This window comes from Wallemia ichthyophaga (genome assembly GCF_000400465.1).
Source record: "Wallemia ichthyophaga EXF-994 unplaced genomic scaffold scaffold15, whole genome shotgun sequence".
Lineage (NCBI taxonomy): Eukaryota > Fungi > Basidiomycota > Wallemiomycetes > Wallemiales > Wallemiaceae > Wallemia > Wallemia ichthyophaga.
This window is the reverse complement of record NW_008806288.1, coordinates 78,137-93,934: the sequence shown is the minus strand read 5'-3', so window position 1 is coordinate 93,934 and position 15,798 is coordinate 78,137. Positions and strand designations below refer to the sequence as shown.

Here is a 15,798-nt window from a genome sequence, read left to right as displayed (position 1 = left end):
TTAATCCTGCATCATTGCGTCTGTGTCTTTCACCTGGTTCTTGTCCTTGTTTGGAATATTTACGCGCTGATTGAGCATGTTCTCAGCGTGCTGCTTGAGCGTCCCGAATGGATCCTTTGAGTATTGCGGGTGATTGAGGATTAGAGGAAGACGCTTAGTTTCTAATTGCCTGTCATATTAAGATATCAGATATATAGCTTTAAACAAACTAAACACTCACAAAGCTTTCTGCTTTTGTTTCTGCGTAAGTGGCTTGTTCGATGTTTTGTTGGCAGCCTCCTCGAGTTTCTTACGCTGCTGCTGCTGTTTATCCTGCGCGCTATTTGCAGCTGCCGATTCTTCGTGTGTGGGTTGCGTGTGCTGATCAATATCGTGCAAACCCTCATCGAGATCATTCAAATTAACATTCAGCTGCTGCTTGGCCTTCTTCTTCATACGCTTTTGATGCGATTTTGAGTATTCATTCGTCTTGATAGACGCCTTTACTTGGTCAGACAGCTTACTGCGATTCTTTGTATCCTTTGCTGGCTTGCTTGATTTCACCTGCGGGAGTTTGTAAGCGTGGACCTTTCATCGCAGCTGCTCGTACCATGATCGTTAATAAGAACCATGATTAGGAGGAATGCCTTAATCGTGATTTGCGTCGTTGTATTCGTTTTTACAACATACCTATTCACCACTACACTCTCCAGTAACGTCTACAATTCACTCAAATCCACAAAATCAAACAAGAAAGGAAGAGCTAACGCTGCCTTCGTCATACTCACAACAGACGACGATCTCTATGGAATTCTATCATCCATACGCCAGATGGAAGACAGATTCAACCTCCGCGACTCCGGAGGCTACGATTACGTTTTCCTCAATGAGCGCAAATTCAGTAAAGAGTTTAAGAAGCGCACGTCTGCGATTATATCCACACATGCCTACTACGGTCTTGTGTCTCCATCAGACTGGCAACAACCTAGCTGGATAGACGAAGATAGAGCGGCCGCGAGTAGACACTTGATGGTCCTCGATAAAACACTACATGGTGAATCTGTACCATATAGAAACATGTGCAGATTCTTCAGTGGTAAATTCTACAATCATCCCCTCCTTCAGCCCTACGATTACTACTGGAGAATCGAGCCTAATGTAGAGTACACCTGCGATCTTGACCAAGATCCATTCCTCGCCTTGCAAGAGAACGGCTCTCAATATGGCTTTACTATTTCTATTTTAGAATTCCCTGATACCATTAAGACGCTGTGGGAGACGGTGAAAGATTTCATGAAGGACTACCCTGAACACATTGCTGCGAACAACTCGATGGGATTTATTAGCGACAATGAAGGTGAAACTTTCAACGGATGTCACTTCTGGTCCAACTTTGAAATAGGTGGGTTTGATTCAACTCAGTGAATTACAATTCACTCGAGCATAGGCAACCTCAACTTCTTTAGAAGCAAAGCATACAACGACTTCTTCAATTACCTCGACAAAAGGGGAGGGTTTTACTATGAAGTGTGTGATCTTTTACCTTTTCTGCATGGACTCACAAATCTACAGAGATGGGGTGATGCGCCTGTGCATACAATTGCAGCTGCACTGCTGCTTCCTTCCGATGCGATTCTCAGGATCTAGCCCATCGGCTACAATCACGAACCATACAAGCACTGCCCGCTCGGCAAGAAGAACTGGAACAGGTGTTCATGCCGCACGGTCGACTCCGACATCTACCACCCTCACTCGTGTTCTCGCAAGTGGGATGTCTTCGTCAAGCATCGCAGCTGGCAAATTAACTGAGTGTATCATAAATGTATTCTACGTGTGCAGCACCTCGATCATTCTATTGTAAAACTGACGCATGCTGTACTGTTCGCCCTGGTAGCTCTGGTCGAACCAGTAATTTATCGCGATGCAAGGATCTCCGCTTTGCAAGACGTGGTGAAACCAGCCACTTGGGAGATATAGCGCGTCGCCCTCGTTGACGGTGACAGTCATGCATCGCGAGTGTTTGTACTGTGGCACTCGCGCTATGTTCTCCTCTTTGCTCAAACATGGGTCGATCGGCGTCCAAGGAACATGCTCGTCTTGTGCTTCTACTATCAGCTTCCCTGACGCGTCTCGAATGTATTTTCCACGACGATACTTTTCAAATCCCAAGCAATACTCTTCCGTTGGCGGAAACAGGTTGAATGTTTTTGTACCTCTCACGACAACATAAATGTTCTCGTATGGGTCATGGTGCAAGCTTGTGACACTCTCAGGCCCACCCATCCAGACATTGACTGCATCGGGCTTCGATCCCATGATATCTTCCATCTGGGCTATAGAAGCCGGCACATCTCGACCAAGCTTCACGAACTCGTCAAACGCCAAGTTGCCATTCTGAGACTGCAGATACACCACGTCATCCTTTTTATTGTGCAACTTCTGCAAAAAGTCGCCCATCGAGATGTGTTGATTCAGCGGCTCGACGAAGAAGACATCATCACCGACTTCAACAAGCGCATCAGCATTACCGTAAGGTGTGGTGGCGATCTCTATGTCGCCTTGTACACTGTTTGACAAGTACTCATCATCCCACTTCCTCCTCGCCTCCCAATTCCTGGCAACGCCTTTGAAAAGAGCAGGTATGTTGTGCTGCACGACCGAACGCAGTTCATCAAAGCTGTCAAATTCTTGCGCATAACTCGTGTTAAAATCTTGATAATCTTCTATCAAGCTCTCGATAGCATCACTGATGTGAGCCTTTGTCAATGTAACCATTAGACAAGAATGCCGATGAAAGTAAGATGTTAATCATTATCATATCGTAAATAAGATTTTACATGTGTTGACTGTTTTGTTTGTATTGTGTCTGTACATTATCCAGAATTCGGTCTTCTAGAATGAGAATGAGAAAGATAAAAGTTAGCTGAATTAAGTACTATTTTACTATAGGGGAGTGAGAGGATGTTCATCAGTGCTGTTCTTTCTGTTTTTCCCGCTGAAATTCAAGTTGTTGCGGTTTAATCTGTTGTTTGCAGAGAATGAATTGGCGAAGATGTTTCTTTGCTGTTGTGTGGAAGGTTGGTCAAAGTTGATTAGCTCCGGAGATGACAATGGAGGAGGTGTTCCCAGCATAATTAACTGCGGCGATGGTGCTGCTGGTGAGGATTGCATTTTGACACCATCTGGAGGAACAGGCGACAAGTTGGTCGAGTTATTTCTTTTGTGATCAGCTTGAGACGGTGTGGAATCGAGAAGAATAGAGCGGGAAGACGACCTTGACCTGTTGTTTGGGTGTGCGGTGGCTGCCGCTGCGTGAGGCGGTTTGACTAGGCTATTCTTCCTCGTTGGGTGGTAAGAAGGTGGATAGTCACTGTTGGTATTGTCGTCTGGATGGCTAACAAACTGCTCGCCATCTATACCCGCCAAGCTATCAAGATCCTTCTTCTTGGCGTGCTTGATTGCGATTGGAATCAACGCAGCAAGGACGACTGCGCCCAATCCTAGGAAGTTCTTGATGGAGAACAAGTGGAAATCATCTGAGCTAGTCATACCATCTAAGCCACTGCCGATTGTAACGTGAATTGTGGAAACACCGGCAACACCCAACGCTGTCGAGCCCCAGAATGTGAATAAACTGATACCCATGTGTGGCGCAACAAGATTTAAAACCCAGTGTGGCGGAAGTGGTGCGATTCGAAGCAAAATCAAATAACTCCACACATCGCCACGTTCGATTGGACCCTTCATCTTGTTTTGATAGTGTTCCAACTTCAGCCTAAATGAATCGAACCAATTGAGCTTCTCCTCTGACTCCTGGCTTGCACCTGTGTGCTCCTCTCGAACAGCTGCCTGTAATGTCGGGGATTGCGCCTCCTCGTTGAGCAAAAATGGTTCCGCATCTGACTCGAGACGTAGGTGACGGTAATTGGTATCATCCTTAGACTTTGTGGTGGGCGGTAATGAGAGAAGTACAGCTCCAAGAGATGCTGAAATCAAGTAGCAGAGTGATGCACCTGTTGCGACGGTACAGCAAACCAAAGGCAGCGTTGGGACGGCTCCCCAGACGGCGCCTGCTAGCATCGAAAGGTACATGGATCCAGGTAACGAGAATGCTTGAAGGCTGTTAAATTGTGTCAATCACTTTTGTTATCTGCACCCCGTAAACAACTCACAATAGGTAAATGACGGTCCAAGAGATAAGTATCCTAAGACCTTGTTGGTTGCGGTATTTTTTAAGAAGGGCATTTAATGCTTGTAGTTGCTCAAATGATTTCGGGATTCTTAACGATGGCTTGTCGGCGCTGCGAGGCGTGTGATGTGAGAAGTGCGATTAGAGCTAGTCAACCCAACTCACTCTTCAATCTCAGGCCAGCTGAAGTAGAGCACGAGAGCAAGTATAGCGAAAGAAGCGAAGAAAACGGCAGCCATTTTGGCGGACGCTCTGTAAATCTGTTTGCGTTTCTCAGCCTCTAGCAACGCATTATCCACGATACTGGAATCGCTAGACTCTGCTGGCTCCATGTTGAGTATCAAACTGTTGCTGCGTTTCCTGTGGTCGTTGGAGACGGGGGGAGATGGACTGAGCCTGACGAGCTCGGGTGGAGCCGCGGGCGGTGGGCTGTCCTTGTAGGGCTCGTAGCTGTTTGTTTCGGAGCTCATCTCCACTCTTTTTAAATATTTCCAATTTCAGAGATGGCTGTGCGATTCTAACCTTGGAGCTGCGAGACGCATACCACATGAGGATATTGAGCAGAAGAGAGGAAGAAGACGTCGTAAAGCAGCACAAGCAGCTTGGATTACAGCATTGCAGTGATTTGTTCAAGGCTTTCGCAGATTGCACTGCGAGCCGAACGATATCAGTTATGTGGGCATGCAGGAAGCCACACAAGGAGCTCAACAGCTGTCTGTCCAAGTTGTGGGTGTGCGCGCAGATTAAATAGCAGGACTGACTGATGATGATTGCAGCAACTCAGAGGAAGCTTTGGATGCAGCAATCGAGGAATACTTGAAGAAAAGAGAGTACTGAGAGCGTGGGCAGCATTCATGCGCCTACTCAGAATCTAAACAATTGCCCTTCTTGCACATACAGCGACAATGAGGAGACAGCTTTATAACTTACAATACACTCTATTCTATTGATATACGATGAAGCAATGGTATGTTCTTTGAGGTTCAAGATGCCCAATTCTTGTCATACGAGCAAGTCGGATTGGCACAATATCTGGACCCAAACGCATTCGAAGTGCCGCCTGAGACTGGTTAGGATGATTCCTGTCCATGTCACGCCATACTCACATATAATACACGTCCAATTTATGTTTGAATCGTTAATGCAGCCTTTCTCTTGGCTCGGAGGTGTACTCTTATCCTTGTTGACGGGCTTCTTGTGAAACTGGACTGTGTTAGCTGCATCCAGCTACAAGAACGCAAAACGAACATAGAACGTCATTATTTGATTGTTTCCGAAAAAGAGAGAGCTAACCTTTCACATTCAACAAAGACTTTTGAAGACAATGGAAACCTTATTTCGTCACTGCAGCAATAGGGGACATAACACTGATAAGCATGACAAGTCGCTATATTTTCAGCGATAGCTGTAATTTTCAAATCTTTAATTATTTGTGTCCACGTTATCGTCTTCTCGATCACCCTAATCTCGGCTACTATCCGATCGTATCTGATAGAGGAGAAACAAAGTCTAAATCATGCGGGCTAGGAGAATTGATAAATTTCAATTTTGTGTCTGCTTTGTCTTACCTTTGACTTGTCATTACTACTCAGCTGGAGCTGAGGTGAAGTCAATTACCGAACAGTGAACCCTGTAGCTGCTCGCTAGCGAAAGCTACTCCGTAATTGTCGGCAGTGTCACTGGATGAAATTGATTGCACGCCCTACTTATTGGAGCTGATGGTCAACCCCCTTATATACAGATAGCAGTTGCAGGATATATGGATTCGAGAACAGTACAAATTATTACAATTTTTAGGATGTTGCTGATATAAAGTGCATATTGGACTGATCTTGCTTTAGCATGGGTTACTTTCTGAGCTTTAAACTCACAGATCAGATGAACTGACTACTGCCATTGCGGCTTAGTGGTGAATCCGCATTGGCGACACACTTTGATGAACTTGTCATTAGTTATTGCGCAGATTGGACAGAACCACACTAAACGTCATCAGAGAAGTCACTTTACTATGGTCGCAGCTTCATCGCGCACTTATTGTCTGATTGTATAATTATGGCGGAGCGTATTGAGTAGGAATAAACTTCGGCTTTGTCTTTTATGCCGTGCTGTGCAAAGGGGTAAAGGGGCAAATGTGCAACAAAGTTCTAAGGGGGTGTAAGGTGATTACAAAAAATGCTTTATTGTCTTGACTGCTTTGTTTTGTTGTATAATTTGTAAGATGAGACATACTGACCGATTCTCATGGTGGTCGTTGCTGATGAGCCGGCTTGATTCGGCAACCCACCGGCAGAGGTTTAAGGAGGATTTCTGAAACGGCTGCGCTTTCCAAATAGTTGGCAGTATAAGATTTTGCTCCAGGGATTGCAGTTTGAACGGTACCAAGGGGGGTAAGCCATCTGAAGACCAATACATTAGTTAAATTTAAGTATAGCTGACGGAAGACTTATTTACTTTGAATGCAAAATATCTGATGGTTTGGAAACGAAATCCAATAGCCCTTTTAAAGTTGGATTCCTGCGAGTGCTTTACTGGTGTGAGGTGCCGTCCTCCACTGTTATTTGTCTCAGGTCTATCAGGAAATCCAGCTGATGAGACCCTGGAGGGGAAAGAGCCTTAATGGAAACAGATTTCATAATCTGTGCTATTACAATAGACAAGCAGAAAAAGGCAAACATTGTATGTAGAGAATTATTACAGTGAATATGTGAAGACGTCTGCATCACCTCAAGTTTCTTTCTTTTGACATACGACAAGAAGAGCTGCGTCTGATGTTAGACCTGCTAGAAAGCTTTTGCTTGTCTACTCACTTTCCACACCAGCTAGTGTCATATGGCCACCAGCCTCGACAAGACACGCATTTCCATCTGTAATAAAGCGTCATGGATACGAATTACGTAGTGATATCCGGAGAGAATCATGTTATTCAATTCCCAGTTCCTGTGATTAGATGCCAAAGGCACGTGCCAAGGCGCATCGCGCTTTAGACGATGCGGGCAATAGTATCTATAATTTCCTTTTCCAACTCGCCATCTATTAATCATTCCTAGTTTTGTCCGCCGAGACCATCTTCGGTCTTCCGGTCTTCGATCTTCAATTTATTATTCGTTATTCGGGCGAATAGGTATGTTCAAAGAGTGCGTCATGTATTCTGTTATGGCGGGAAGAGAGGTAACACTGCTTTGGACTATAATATGGCGTTCAAGTCGATGCGTCTGAAGCAGGAGAAACCAGGCAGTAGGTAGCAAGCAACAGGAATAACGCTGATTGATGATATCTATTATTGCAAATAATAATAGCAGTGATGCATACAAATTTAAATAGCGTCTATTCATGCCGACTTGACGTACTTGCAGAAAGGATTGTTGCAGCTGTTCTCTGATTGAGGATTGCGATAACGGCAGACAGGGCAGGGCCAGACGGTGCTTGCATCTATTTGCTTTGGTATTTCGATGATTGTTTGGTCGAATTGGCTGGGGACGGTCTGCAAGTGGGGGATGAGCGGGGCGAGCGGGGTGAGTGGGGCTGAGTAAGACTGAGCGTACTTTGAATGCCATATTCACCACTATATTTATCACGTCGTGAGTCAATCTTGTGAGAGAAATTTAAAGCTTTTATCTGCGGCAACTTACCTATGATTGACTTTGTGAAATGGATGATACAGTCTTTCAATTCACCTGATCAGACGTGTTCTCGATGGCTTGTAATCTACTCAGTGTGATCTTGGAATAGCTGAGGCCAGCTGAGCTGAGACCACTGATTGGTAGCGATTGTTTTTCCCCGTGGCCACGAGGTTAGGCACACAGAGAAAATTTGTTGAGCACGCTGGATTCCAAGTATAGTGGTAGCCTTTGAACTATCTGTGGGGATTTTGGAGGTATTGGTTGCCTATTAGATACCTGTACCTGCCATTATTCCGGGTATCATACGCGACGCGTGTAGTCGTGGATCAGTATCGTCTGCTCAGAGGGAGTGGTGGCGATCGCGAGGCCAGCATCATCGTAAATTTTGCCGGCAAATGTATCAGCATGGAAAAAATGTTTACTAGAAGCGTGGTCGCCTTGTGACGGATTCTTACTCCATGGGATATTTAAGACACCTTCTAAGAGCACAAGAGGAGTAGAGTAGCATAGTACTATAGCAGTATAGCACTATAGTAGGTAATCTACAAAGCGTATTAAATTCATGCACCGTTATTCAGTTGATCAGCGAGAAGACGTGCATGCGGCGGACGACAAGAATGCCGTTTGGACCTGCATATTCGAGATGCATCTGCATAAGCTTATCAAAGATTATATCATTGGGGGTAAATTTAGGTTTGTAAATATTGCAGCGTACCGCCTCAATACACACAACACACACATCACAGCCATTCTGACACGTCGGCTAACGCACAGATCACCATGTCAAAGAGTCGCGCACCAGCACAATGTCGACAAGAGGAGGACGGAGGAATATAAATTAAATTAGACAAATAAATTATTGCAATTAGACTTCTACTAGAGTAGTTTTGATTTTGTTGCAGTGTGCGTAAAGGCGAGACAAACTAAGACCAGATAACGATATCGATCTGCAGACTAGAACCGTGAGTGGCCTTTCTGGATAGCTTCACGAGAGAAGCCGCATTTTTCGCTGTGGGTGGGGTGTTAGGTATGTCGATCTAACACAGCACACAACTCACTTGCAGCAGAATCGGTAGGCGTGCGTCGACCAATACCCGCACGAGCACAACCAGAAGAGGTGTGGCTGTGGATTGAATTGCGGCTGGTTGATTGTTACGTTGCTCTTGGTGTATGGCGCATACGCCGCTCTGGCTGTGTGCTGCTGGTGGCTCATTCTTCTCTGTTGACTGCTTTGTGGACGGTGTCAAGAAGGAAGAGGTGAATTGGGCAAAAAAATCAATTTGACGGCTTAAAAAACATCCACATTCTCTCGCACCGGCCAGCGACGCCGTGAACTTTATCGCCGTGCTGGACGTTGTCGGTAAACTTGGGTGGGCAAAGAGGAATGTTGACATATATACACTGTTGACAAGGATGGTTACATCACTGGAATTTATGCAATGCGAGGTATATGCGTTGTACTCTGCGTTATATGCTTTGATGCTTATGCTTCTATGACGTGACGTTGCCGATGCGTTAATTGGGATACCACTTGGTTGAGAAATTGGCCGGGCGGGGAGACACACACGATAAGCTGCAATGTGTTATTCTGAGTGGCTTGGCAGCAGTTCACTTACTTGTGGCATACTGCGTGATGGCCATGGTTGCAGAGTTGGCAGCTCGAGCAGCGCCATGACCAGCATTGCGTTGCGTATTTAGCTTGTTTCTGAGAATTTGCTGAACCACGGCTAGATAGAGACGTTGACGAGTAACTGTAGTAAGACGACGGTGATGACTGGTGATCGTCAGCAGGTGGAAATGCTCCCGATCGGCGCAACGAACCATTTGCGACATTTGCGAATTCAAATTGCAAATCGCTCAAGTACAACAATCTTCCCCGTCACCTATTAGCCCCGTTCTTTCAGTAACTGTCACATCCGCCTCTCTTTGTTTGCTTCTTTGTTGAAAACAAAGACATTTAAGCGCGGGAGGACCCCAATATTGATTTTAAATGTTTTTTTTTTATAAAATGTCCAAAGCAGTAAAAAGTAAAACTACAATTCACTCAGTCAATCCTACGCATTTCATAGTCACTGTCCCCTCTCGGCGGTCCTGGTATCTGTTCCGGAGATTGTATTCTAACTCTACCCGCTTCGACTTGAGATGGTGTAGCGTTGAAAGATTGCGTTGTTGAGTGTGGTGTTGTTGGTCGACCTTCGTGTTGTGCATCTTGTGCATGCTGGCTATGCTGCGCCCCTCCAGGCAACTGCATTGTGAAAGTATCAACCATGTTCTCTCGCGGCTCAGTCTCGAGTCCGCTCTGATAAAGTGCCTCCTCCTCTTTATCCATTCTATGTATGAGCGCTCTACGGCCACCGTTCAAGGCCATAGACGCAGCTCTGCGTAGATCGGTCGTGCGTTCGTCGTCCGGTAGCGGCGCCTCAACATCATCACCCGTTTTAGCTGGAGGCTCGTAAGGCACCTTCATATACAGACTTGGTTCAGGCGCCAGTGGATCGCCCGCTGGTCCATATATCTTAGACTCGGCCAGGGCTATCTTCATCGCAACCATCCATTTCACCCGCCGCTGCGTGTAGAGTGCGATGTTCTGCCAATTGGACTTATAGTTGATCGACGTGCTGAGTGTCATCTTCTCCTGGTCGCTGGAGGGATGTTAGAGAGTGCTCAATATAACTCCGATTCCAACTCCAACTCAATCTGAAACTTACGGTAAATCGAGTATATTGATATCACACTCCTGTATGAAATCCCGCCTCTCCGTTTTGAGGAAGTGGAGCATGCGTGATCTGAGATCCTCGATCTGGTCGAAGGAGGTATCATAAAAAACGTTGAATATAAATTCTTCCGAAGTTGAGCCGCTTCTTCTGTAATTATGAATATATTTGAGGTTGAGCACGGCATGTGGTGCCTGAGTTATGGTTCCGTCGATGCCTCTAAAGATGGAGTAAAGGAGGTTCATTTCCTTAACTGTCATATCGTTACCGTCAATCTTTACGCGATCGCCGACATCGTAGGGGTGTTTGACGAAAAGGAAGATGATAGAAGCTAGTATCTCCTGGGCAGTGGTCCCGATTAGCCACGACATCCCAAGCACGAGTGAGCCAGCAGACGTGACGAGTGTAGAGAATTTCACATCGAGCATCGCAACGATCACTAGACACGCTGCAACAACGTACACGGACATAAGGATCTTGTTGAGGGCTGCTACTGCACTGTCTAGATCGCGCATGCTCGACGTCAGAGCTAGTCGCTCCCGGTGAATTTCCAAACAAGCCATTTCAATCTCTTCAAGAGTCACATCGCCATTGCACTCCTTGTCAAACACCACAAATGCCTCTTCGGCGGTGATGGGGTCGGGGAAGAAGTGAGCAATGTCGCTCAAGACGAGACTGGTGCGATAAGGGGGGGAAAAGGAGTAAAAGATTCTGCGAGCAAGATGACGCGTCTTCTTTCCCGACGCAAGTGCATTAGTGACCATGGATATGGGTGAGTTGGGCTGCAAGACAGAGCTACCAGCGATCTCCGAAGCGACATTACCGAGTGCCTGTATTGGTGTGCGTTAGAGGTGAATAAACGAATTTTGCTTACTCACACTAGTAGCATTTGCAGCAGCTTCTTTCGCTTCACGTGCAGCTTTCCTAAACACCCTGCCCGCCTTGACACCTCCTTTCTCCTTACCTCTCTTGCCAAAGCCGTCGAGAGTGTCTTTGCGCCCCAGATCCCTGCTCCGCGCATAGAGAGCAGCGAGCACCTTGACCTGGAACTTCTGTTCGCGGATGCGGTCATCGTACGAGGTACGGTGGAAGTTGTAAGCAATCAACTGAATAACAATTTTCTCGCCAGCGAGAATAGCTGCACAGATGATAATGCCAGCATGCACCTGTGCAATGACAGATAACGTGCTATACGAAGGGTCAGAGTGGTCTCTGGAGAACTTGACGAGCACTAAGAAGTTGAAGACAGCCCACACAGCCACAGTCCAGCCAACGGCAGCAAGATACTTTTCGCATCTGACGAAATAGTCGATCATGTGTTTGCCATTAGGTAGAATCACGGCTATAGTGTGTCTAGCGAACCACGGGATAATCTTGGAGGTAGCCCAGCTAGCCCACCAGCCGACCCAGATGGTTTCGAGCCAAATAGACCACCACAGCAGGCGCACGCGCAAAATCTCAGCGTCGGGTGCAGCTGTGACTGATATGATGAGTGGGATGGCAAGAAGCCCAGCGATGGGGATGACGAAAATTGCCCAGCGAGTGATAATGGAGGTGTTGATCAAAAAGAAGTATAATCGTACTACCTTGGATTTAGGTATATCGCCCTCAGCGAATTGAAAGCGGTTGTGCTTCGATTCGGAGGCGTTGTACTTGGACCATTCGCCGTTGCGAAGAGCGTCAAAAGATCTGTTGGCGTGCTTCTTGTAAGCTGGTCTGGGTGGATGGAAATTGCCATCATTGCTATCTCCGAGTGGCACGTCACTCAGTTCGAAAGGGGATTTCTCGCCGTGGGAGTGGGCGTGGGTGAGATTTGTAGTACTGGAATCAAACCCAGGCTTATCCAGATCACTGTGCAGGCTCATGTAAGGGCTGGATGGGAAAGTGGCATGTACGGGCGACACGGGTGTATCGTACAGCGTGACGCCTGAGTGCGAGTGTGACTGTGGCTGCAGCTGATCGTCGTCCTCCGTATCCGTGTCCTGGGTTCCTGCCCCTTTGTGAAAATTCACGCTCTTCATCGTCGCTCAAGAAGCTGCGGTCATGAAGCTATTCGGGATATTTGCAGCAGTCGCCAACTATTTCCTCTGCTCGGTCCAGCCGCCGTCTCCGCCTCTATCTTCAGCGCCCGAAAATCTCCCTATTCTCGTCTGGGGAGGACTCGGCGACAGCGTGTTGAGCAGCGGGATGGAGGAGCTGATGGGAGAGCTATCAGAGCGGTACGACACGCGCGTCTACGGCGTCAGCATCGGCGACACGCCCAGCGAAGATCGCCGACTGAGTGGTGTGAGTAGATGGACAGAGAGCGTTTGAGCGCAATGACGCCATCTAACACTCTCCATCTTGCATTTCTCAGCTCTCAGACGCCAACTACAATGTACAAGTAGCGTGTTCGAAGCTATCCCAACTCGACAACACCCCCGTCAACGCGATTGGTCTGTCGCAAGGTGGGCTATTCCTGCGCGCGGTTATCGAGCAATGCCCGGAAGCACCACCGTTGAGGCACCTCGTCACTTTCGGTACCCCCCACATGGGCATTGAGCGGCTGCCGCGATGCGCACCCCGCGACTGGGTGTGTGCTGCCGTCGCACTGGTTACGCGGTGGGGCGTGTATACCGCTTACGCACAATCGCATGCGGTTGTTGCGCAATACTACCGCGATCCAACTAGATATGCTGAGTATCTGCGCAAATCGACTTGGCTCGCGGGACTAAATAACGAGCGGGCCCTGATCCAAGAGGGGCACGCCAGTTACTCACCCAAGCAAGGCGATAGGTTGGCCGCATTGGAAAGCTTTACAGCCGTCATGTTTAGCGGGGATACCACCGTCACACCCAAGCAGTCTGCCTGGTTCGGCTCCTCGAATGTCTCAAGACTTTCAAATGTGTCAAGCGAGGGAGAGAGCTCTGAGATTGTGCCGCTCGAACAACAACCCATCTACACTCACCCATTGGACCCACTTGGTTTGAGAAGATTGAACGAGCAAGGCAGATTACACTTGAAGGCGTGCGATGGACGGTTAGTAGAGACGCATAACGCACACGCAATCCCACTAACACACACCAGACACCTCAACCTCACCGACGCATGCATGTGGCCAATCCTCGACGGCGTGTTCGACAAGTCGGAATGAATTACTGTATGTATGATGTGTTGAATGTTGAATGACATGAGATATTGAGTACACTGAGATGTGAGATGTGAGAGATGCTATGCAAGAGTAGAGTAAAGTATGCTTGAGAGTATGCTATAATAATAATACTTAAACCACCAATAAGAGAGGACCAGCTACCTTATTAGTTTCTTGATATTGAGAGAAGAGCTATCAGAGTCATCATGAGCGGCGTGGTCGCTATCGCCGTGAGACTTGCTGTGACGTCTACTCCTCACCGCCGGGAAAGCCTTCCAGAAGCGAATAGTCTCATCGCCGCTGCCAGTCACGATAGTCTCGCCGTCTGGGCTAGCAGCGAGGTAGAGAACGCGGTAAGTGTGACCAGTGAGAGTGGATACCTGCGACATAGATGGGTATTTCCAGATAGATATGTGATTCTGGTGGCTGGTTCCTGAGTAGCCATGTGTCGAGACGAGTTCCTGTGTATTTTTGCTGAACCAGAGCTTGCAGACCTGACTACCGGTATCCCAATCACCCACGCTATGTCTTTCGCCTCTAAGTGCGTCCCAGAACAGTATCCTGCGATCCGAGGTACCGCCACCACTCGCGAGAATTCCTCTATGATGTGGGTTCCAACTAAGAGCCTTTACGGCAGCATCGTGTTCCGTGTATCTGTGAATATAATTGAAGGATTGTGTAGACCACACGAAAAGTTTGTTATCATTCCCGCCACTTGCGAGCATATCACCGGCCGGGCTGTACTCCAATCCAGTGATTTCCTGACGATGACCCGCGACGCGACGGATGAAGTGATCACGGACGCGCACGTCACGAATAAGGACGCTCTTATCACGTGACCCACTTGCTAACATGCATCCAGACCAGGTGAGAGTGCCTGTACGATTGCGATGGCCACCAAGCACGCGTAGGAGCTTACCACTAGGTACATCCCACAGTTGCACACCGCCGCTGCGCAGCCCCACAGCTAGCTGCGAGCCACGGTCCGTCCAGCGGAGACTGCTTACTGACTCCATCTCCCGCTCGCCTTCACTCACTCCTGCCGCAGCTGGTGTGTCACGTACATTGCACAGCGTCATAACTTGCCCAGTCTCAGCCATCCATATGTACACTGTTGACGCTAGCGCTACAGCAAGAATGTTCGTCGTTGACCAGTCAAGCAGATTTAGGTAGTAGTCGTCGGCTAGCTCCGGCGCATCGAGCACTTTGTAGGGCAGCTTTGGGACTTTACGTAGGTGGCGAGGCGAGGAGAGTAGCACGTGGCTGGCACTTTTCACAGGCGACGTCGAGTAGCGCTCGTGGGTGGCGTTGTCGAGCCCGCTGAGAGTGCTGATGCTGCGTGCACTGGATTGTGATTGCGATAACGATAAGGAGGGTGATGAAGGCATGTAGTTGAATATTTTGCGTGGTGTCGTCGGTGTGGTGGGTGTGGTGGGTGCATTATGCGTGTTGCGAGTGTTTGGCTCTGTTTGTGTATTTGATCCATTCGTTCCACTCGCTCCTCCGCCAAACAACTCATTCGAGAGGAGACTGCTAAATGTTCTATTGCTTTCCTCATTCACTGCATCCACCTCACCGCCAGCTAAACCTATCAGCTTCGGTTCGCGTGGAGTGTTGGGGCTGTCGAGGAGAGACGTCGAGCGTTTCTTAGAAGGGGAGTGCAAGTGGGTTGGGGATTGTGCAGAATCATGGAGAGTATAAGCCTCTCTACTGACGCTGCTACGTGCAGGAATGAATCTGTCAGCGAAATTAGACGCGCTGGTACGTTTACGTGGGGTAGATGGAGACTGAGTGGTGTGTGTACTGTATGCATAGGATTCGTGCTGTGGCATCTAATTGATTTTTATTTTTTGATTTCTTGATTTGTTTGTGATTGTGAGGAGAGAAGAGTGGGAGAGATGACCGGATTTGAGTTGGAAGGGCTGCCTAATGCGGTAAAAGCAGAAATATCATCTCAAATCATCTCTGTAACATCTCCTGTCATCTCATTTACAACCATATAATTTCATCTCATCACCACATACCAGCGAGTAGCCAAGGATCTAGCGTTGAGAGAAGAAAGAAGATATAAAAAATAATGGATTCCATCTCCCAATTAAATGAATCAAGTTTAAAATTTAAATAATTTTACCTAAAACATAACAGACCACGCTTCACGACTGACGA

The 15,798-nt window shown here is 47.5% G+C and overlaps 9 protein-coding genes across 9 annotated transcripts; 3 read left to right on the top strand and 6 right to left on the bottom strand.

Moving 5' to 3' along the window:
- Positions 1 to 435, bottom strand: J056_001389 (uncharacterized protein; the record flags this gene model as incomplete). The annotated part of the gene is made up of 2 exons (XM_009271017.1): positions 1 to 169; positions 221 to 435. 2 exons carry the CDS (start codon positions 433 to 435, stop codon positions 1 to 3), a joined length of 384 nt encoding a protein of 127 aa, XP_009269292.1.
- Positions 436 to 609: 174 nt separating this feature from the next.
- On the top strand, positions 610 to 1,626 carry J056_001388 (Glycolipid 2-alpha-mannosyltransferase 2; the record flags this gene model as incomplete). Its single annotated transcript, XM_009271016.1, has 3 exons — positions 610 to 1,381; positions 1,427 to 1,506; positions 1,552 to 1,626. The coding sequence occupies 3 exons, from the start codon at positions 610 to 612 to the stop codon at positions 1,624 to 1,626; spliced, it is 927 nt and encodes a 308-aa protein (XP_009269291.1).
- Positions 1,627 to 1,806: 180 nt separating this feature from the next.
- Positions 1,807 to 2,754, bottom strand: J056_001387 (JmjC domain-containing protein 7; the record flags this gene model as incomplete). Its single annotated transcript, XM_009271015.1, has 1 exon — positions 1,807 to 2,754. One exon carries the CDS (start codon positions 2,752 to 2,754, stop codon positions 1,807 to 1,809), a length of 948 nt encoding a protein of 315 aa, XP_009269290.1.
- Positions 2,755 to 2,922: 168 nt separating this feature from the next.
- On the bottom strand, positions 2,923 to 4,638 carry J056_001386 (Transmembrane protein 41B; the record flags this gene model as incomplete). The annotated part of the gene is made up of 3 exons (XM_009271014.1): positions 2,923 to 4,099; positions 4,152 to 4,280; positions 4,334 to 4,638. The coding sequence occupies 3 exons, from the start codon at positions 4,636 to 4,638 to the stop codon at positions 2,923 to 2,925; spliced, it is 1,611 nt and encodes a 536-aa protein (XP_009269289.1).
- A 77-nt stretch (positions 4,639 to 4,715) lies between these two features.
- J056_001385 (uncharacterized protein) lies at positions 4,716 to 5,005 on the top strand (the record flags this gene model as incomplete). The annotated part of the gene is made up of 2 exons (XM_009271013.1): positions 4,716 to 4,894; positions 4,945 to 5,005. The coding sequence occupies 2 exons, from the start codon at positions 4,716 to 4,718 to the stop codon at positions 5,003 to 5,005; spliced, it is 240 nt and encodes a 79-aa protein (XP_009269288.1).
- A 3,737-nt stretch (positions 5,006 to 8,742) lies between these two features.
- On the bottom strand, positions 8,743 to 9,001 carry J056_001384 (uncharacterized protein; the record flags this gene model as incomplete). Its single annotated transcript, XM_009271012.1, has 2 exons — positions 8,743 to 8,797; positions 8,847 to 9,001. 2 exons carry the CDS (start codon positions 8,999 to 9,001, stop codon positions 8,743 to 8,745), a joined length of 210 nt encoding a protein of 69 aa, XP_009269287.1.
- Positions 9,002 to 9,832: 831 nt separating this feature from the next.
- J056_001383 (uncharacterized protein) lies at positions 9,833 to 12,523 on the bottom strand (the record flags this gene model as incomplete). Its single annotated transcript, XM_009271011.1, has 3 exons — positions 9,833 to 10,430; positions 10,497 to 11,332; positions 11,381 to 12,523. 3 exons carry the CDS (start codon positions 12,521 to 12,523, stop codon positions 9,833 to 9,835), a joined length of 2,577 nt encoding a protein of 858 aa, XP_009269286.1.
- Positions 12,524 to 12,545: 22 nt separating this feature from the next.
- On the top strand, positions 12,546 to 13,635 carry J056_001382 (Palmitoyl-protein thioesterase 1; the record flags this gene model as incomplete). Its single annotated transcript, XM_009271010.1, has 3 exons — positions 12,546 to 12,788; positions 12,859 to 13,520; positions 13,569 to 13,635. The coding sequence occupies 3 exons, from the start codon at positions 12,546 to 12,548 to the stop codon at positions 13,633 to 13,635; spliced, it is 972 nt and encodes a 323-aa protein (XP_009269285.1).
- Positions 13,636 to 13,790: 155 nt separating this feature from the next.
- J056_001381 (Fizzy-related protein-like protein) lies at positions 13,791 to 15,464 on the bottom strand (the record flags this gene model as incomplete). Its single annotated transcript, XM_009271009.1, has 1 exon — positions 13,791 to 15,464. One exon carries the CDS (start codon positions 15,462 to 15,464, stop codon positions 13,791 to 13,793), a length of 1,674 nt encoding a protein of 557 aa, XP_009269284.1.
- Positions 15,465 to 15,798: the final 334 nt, after the last annotated feature.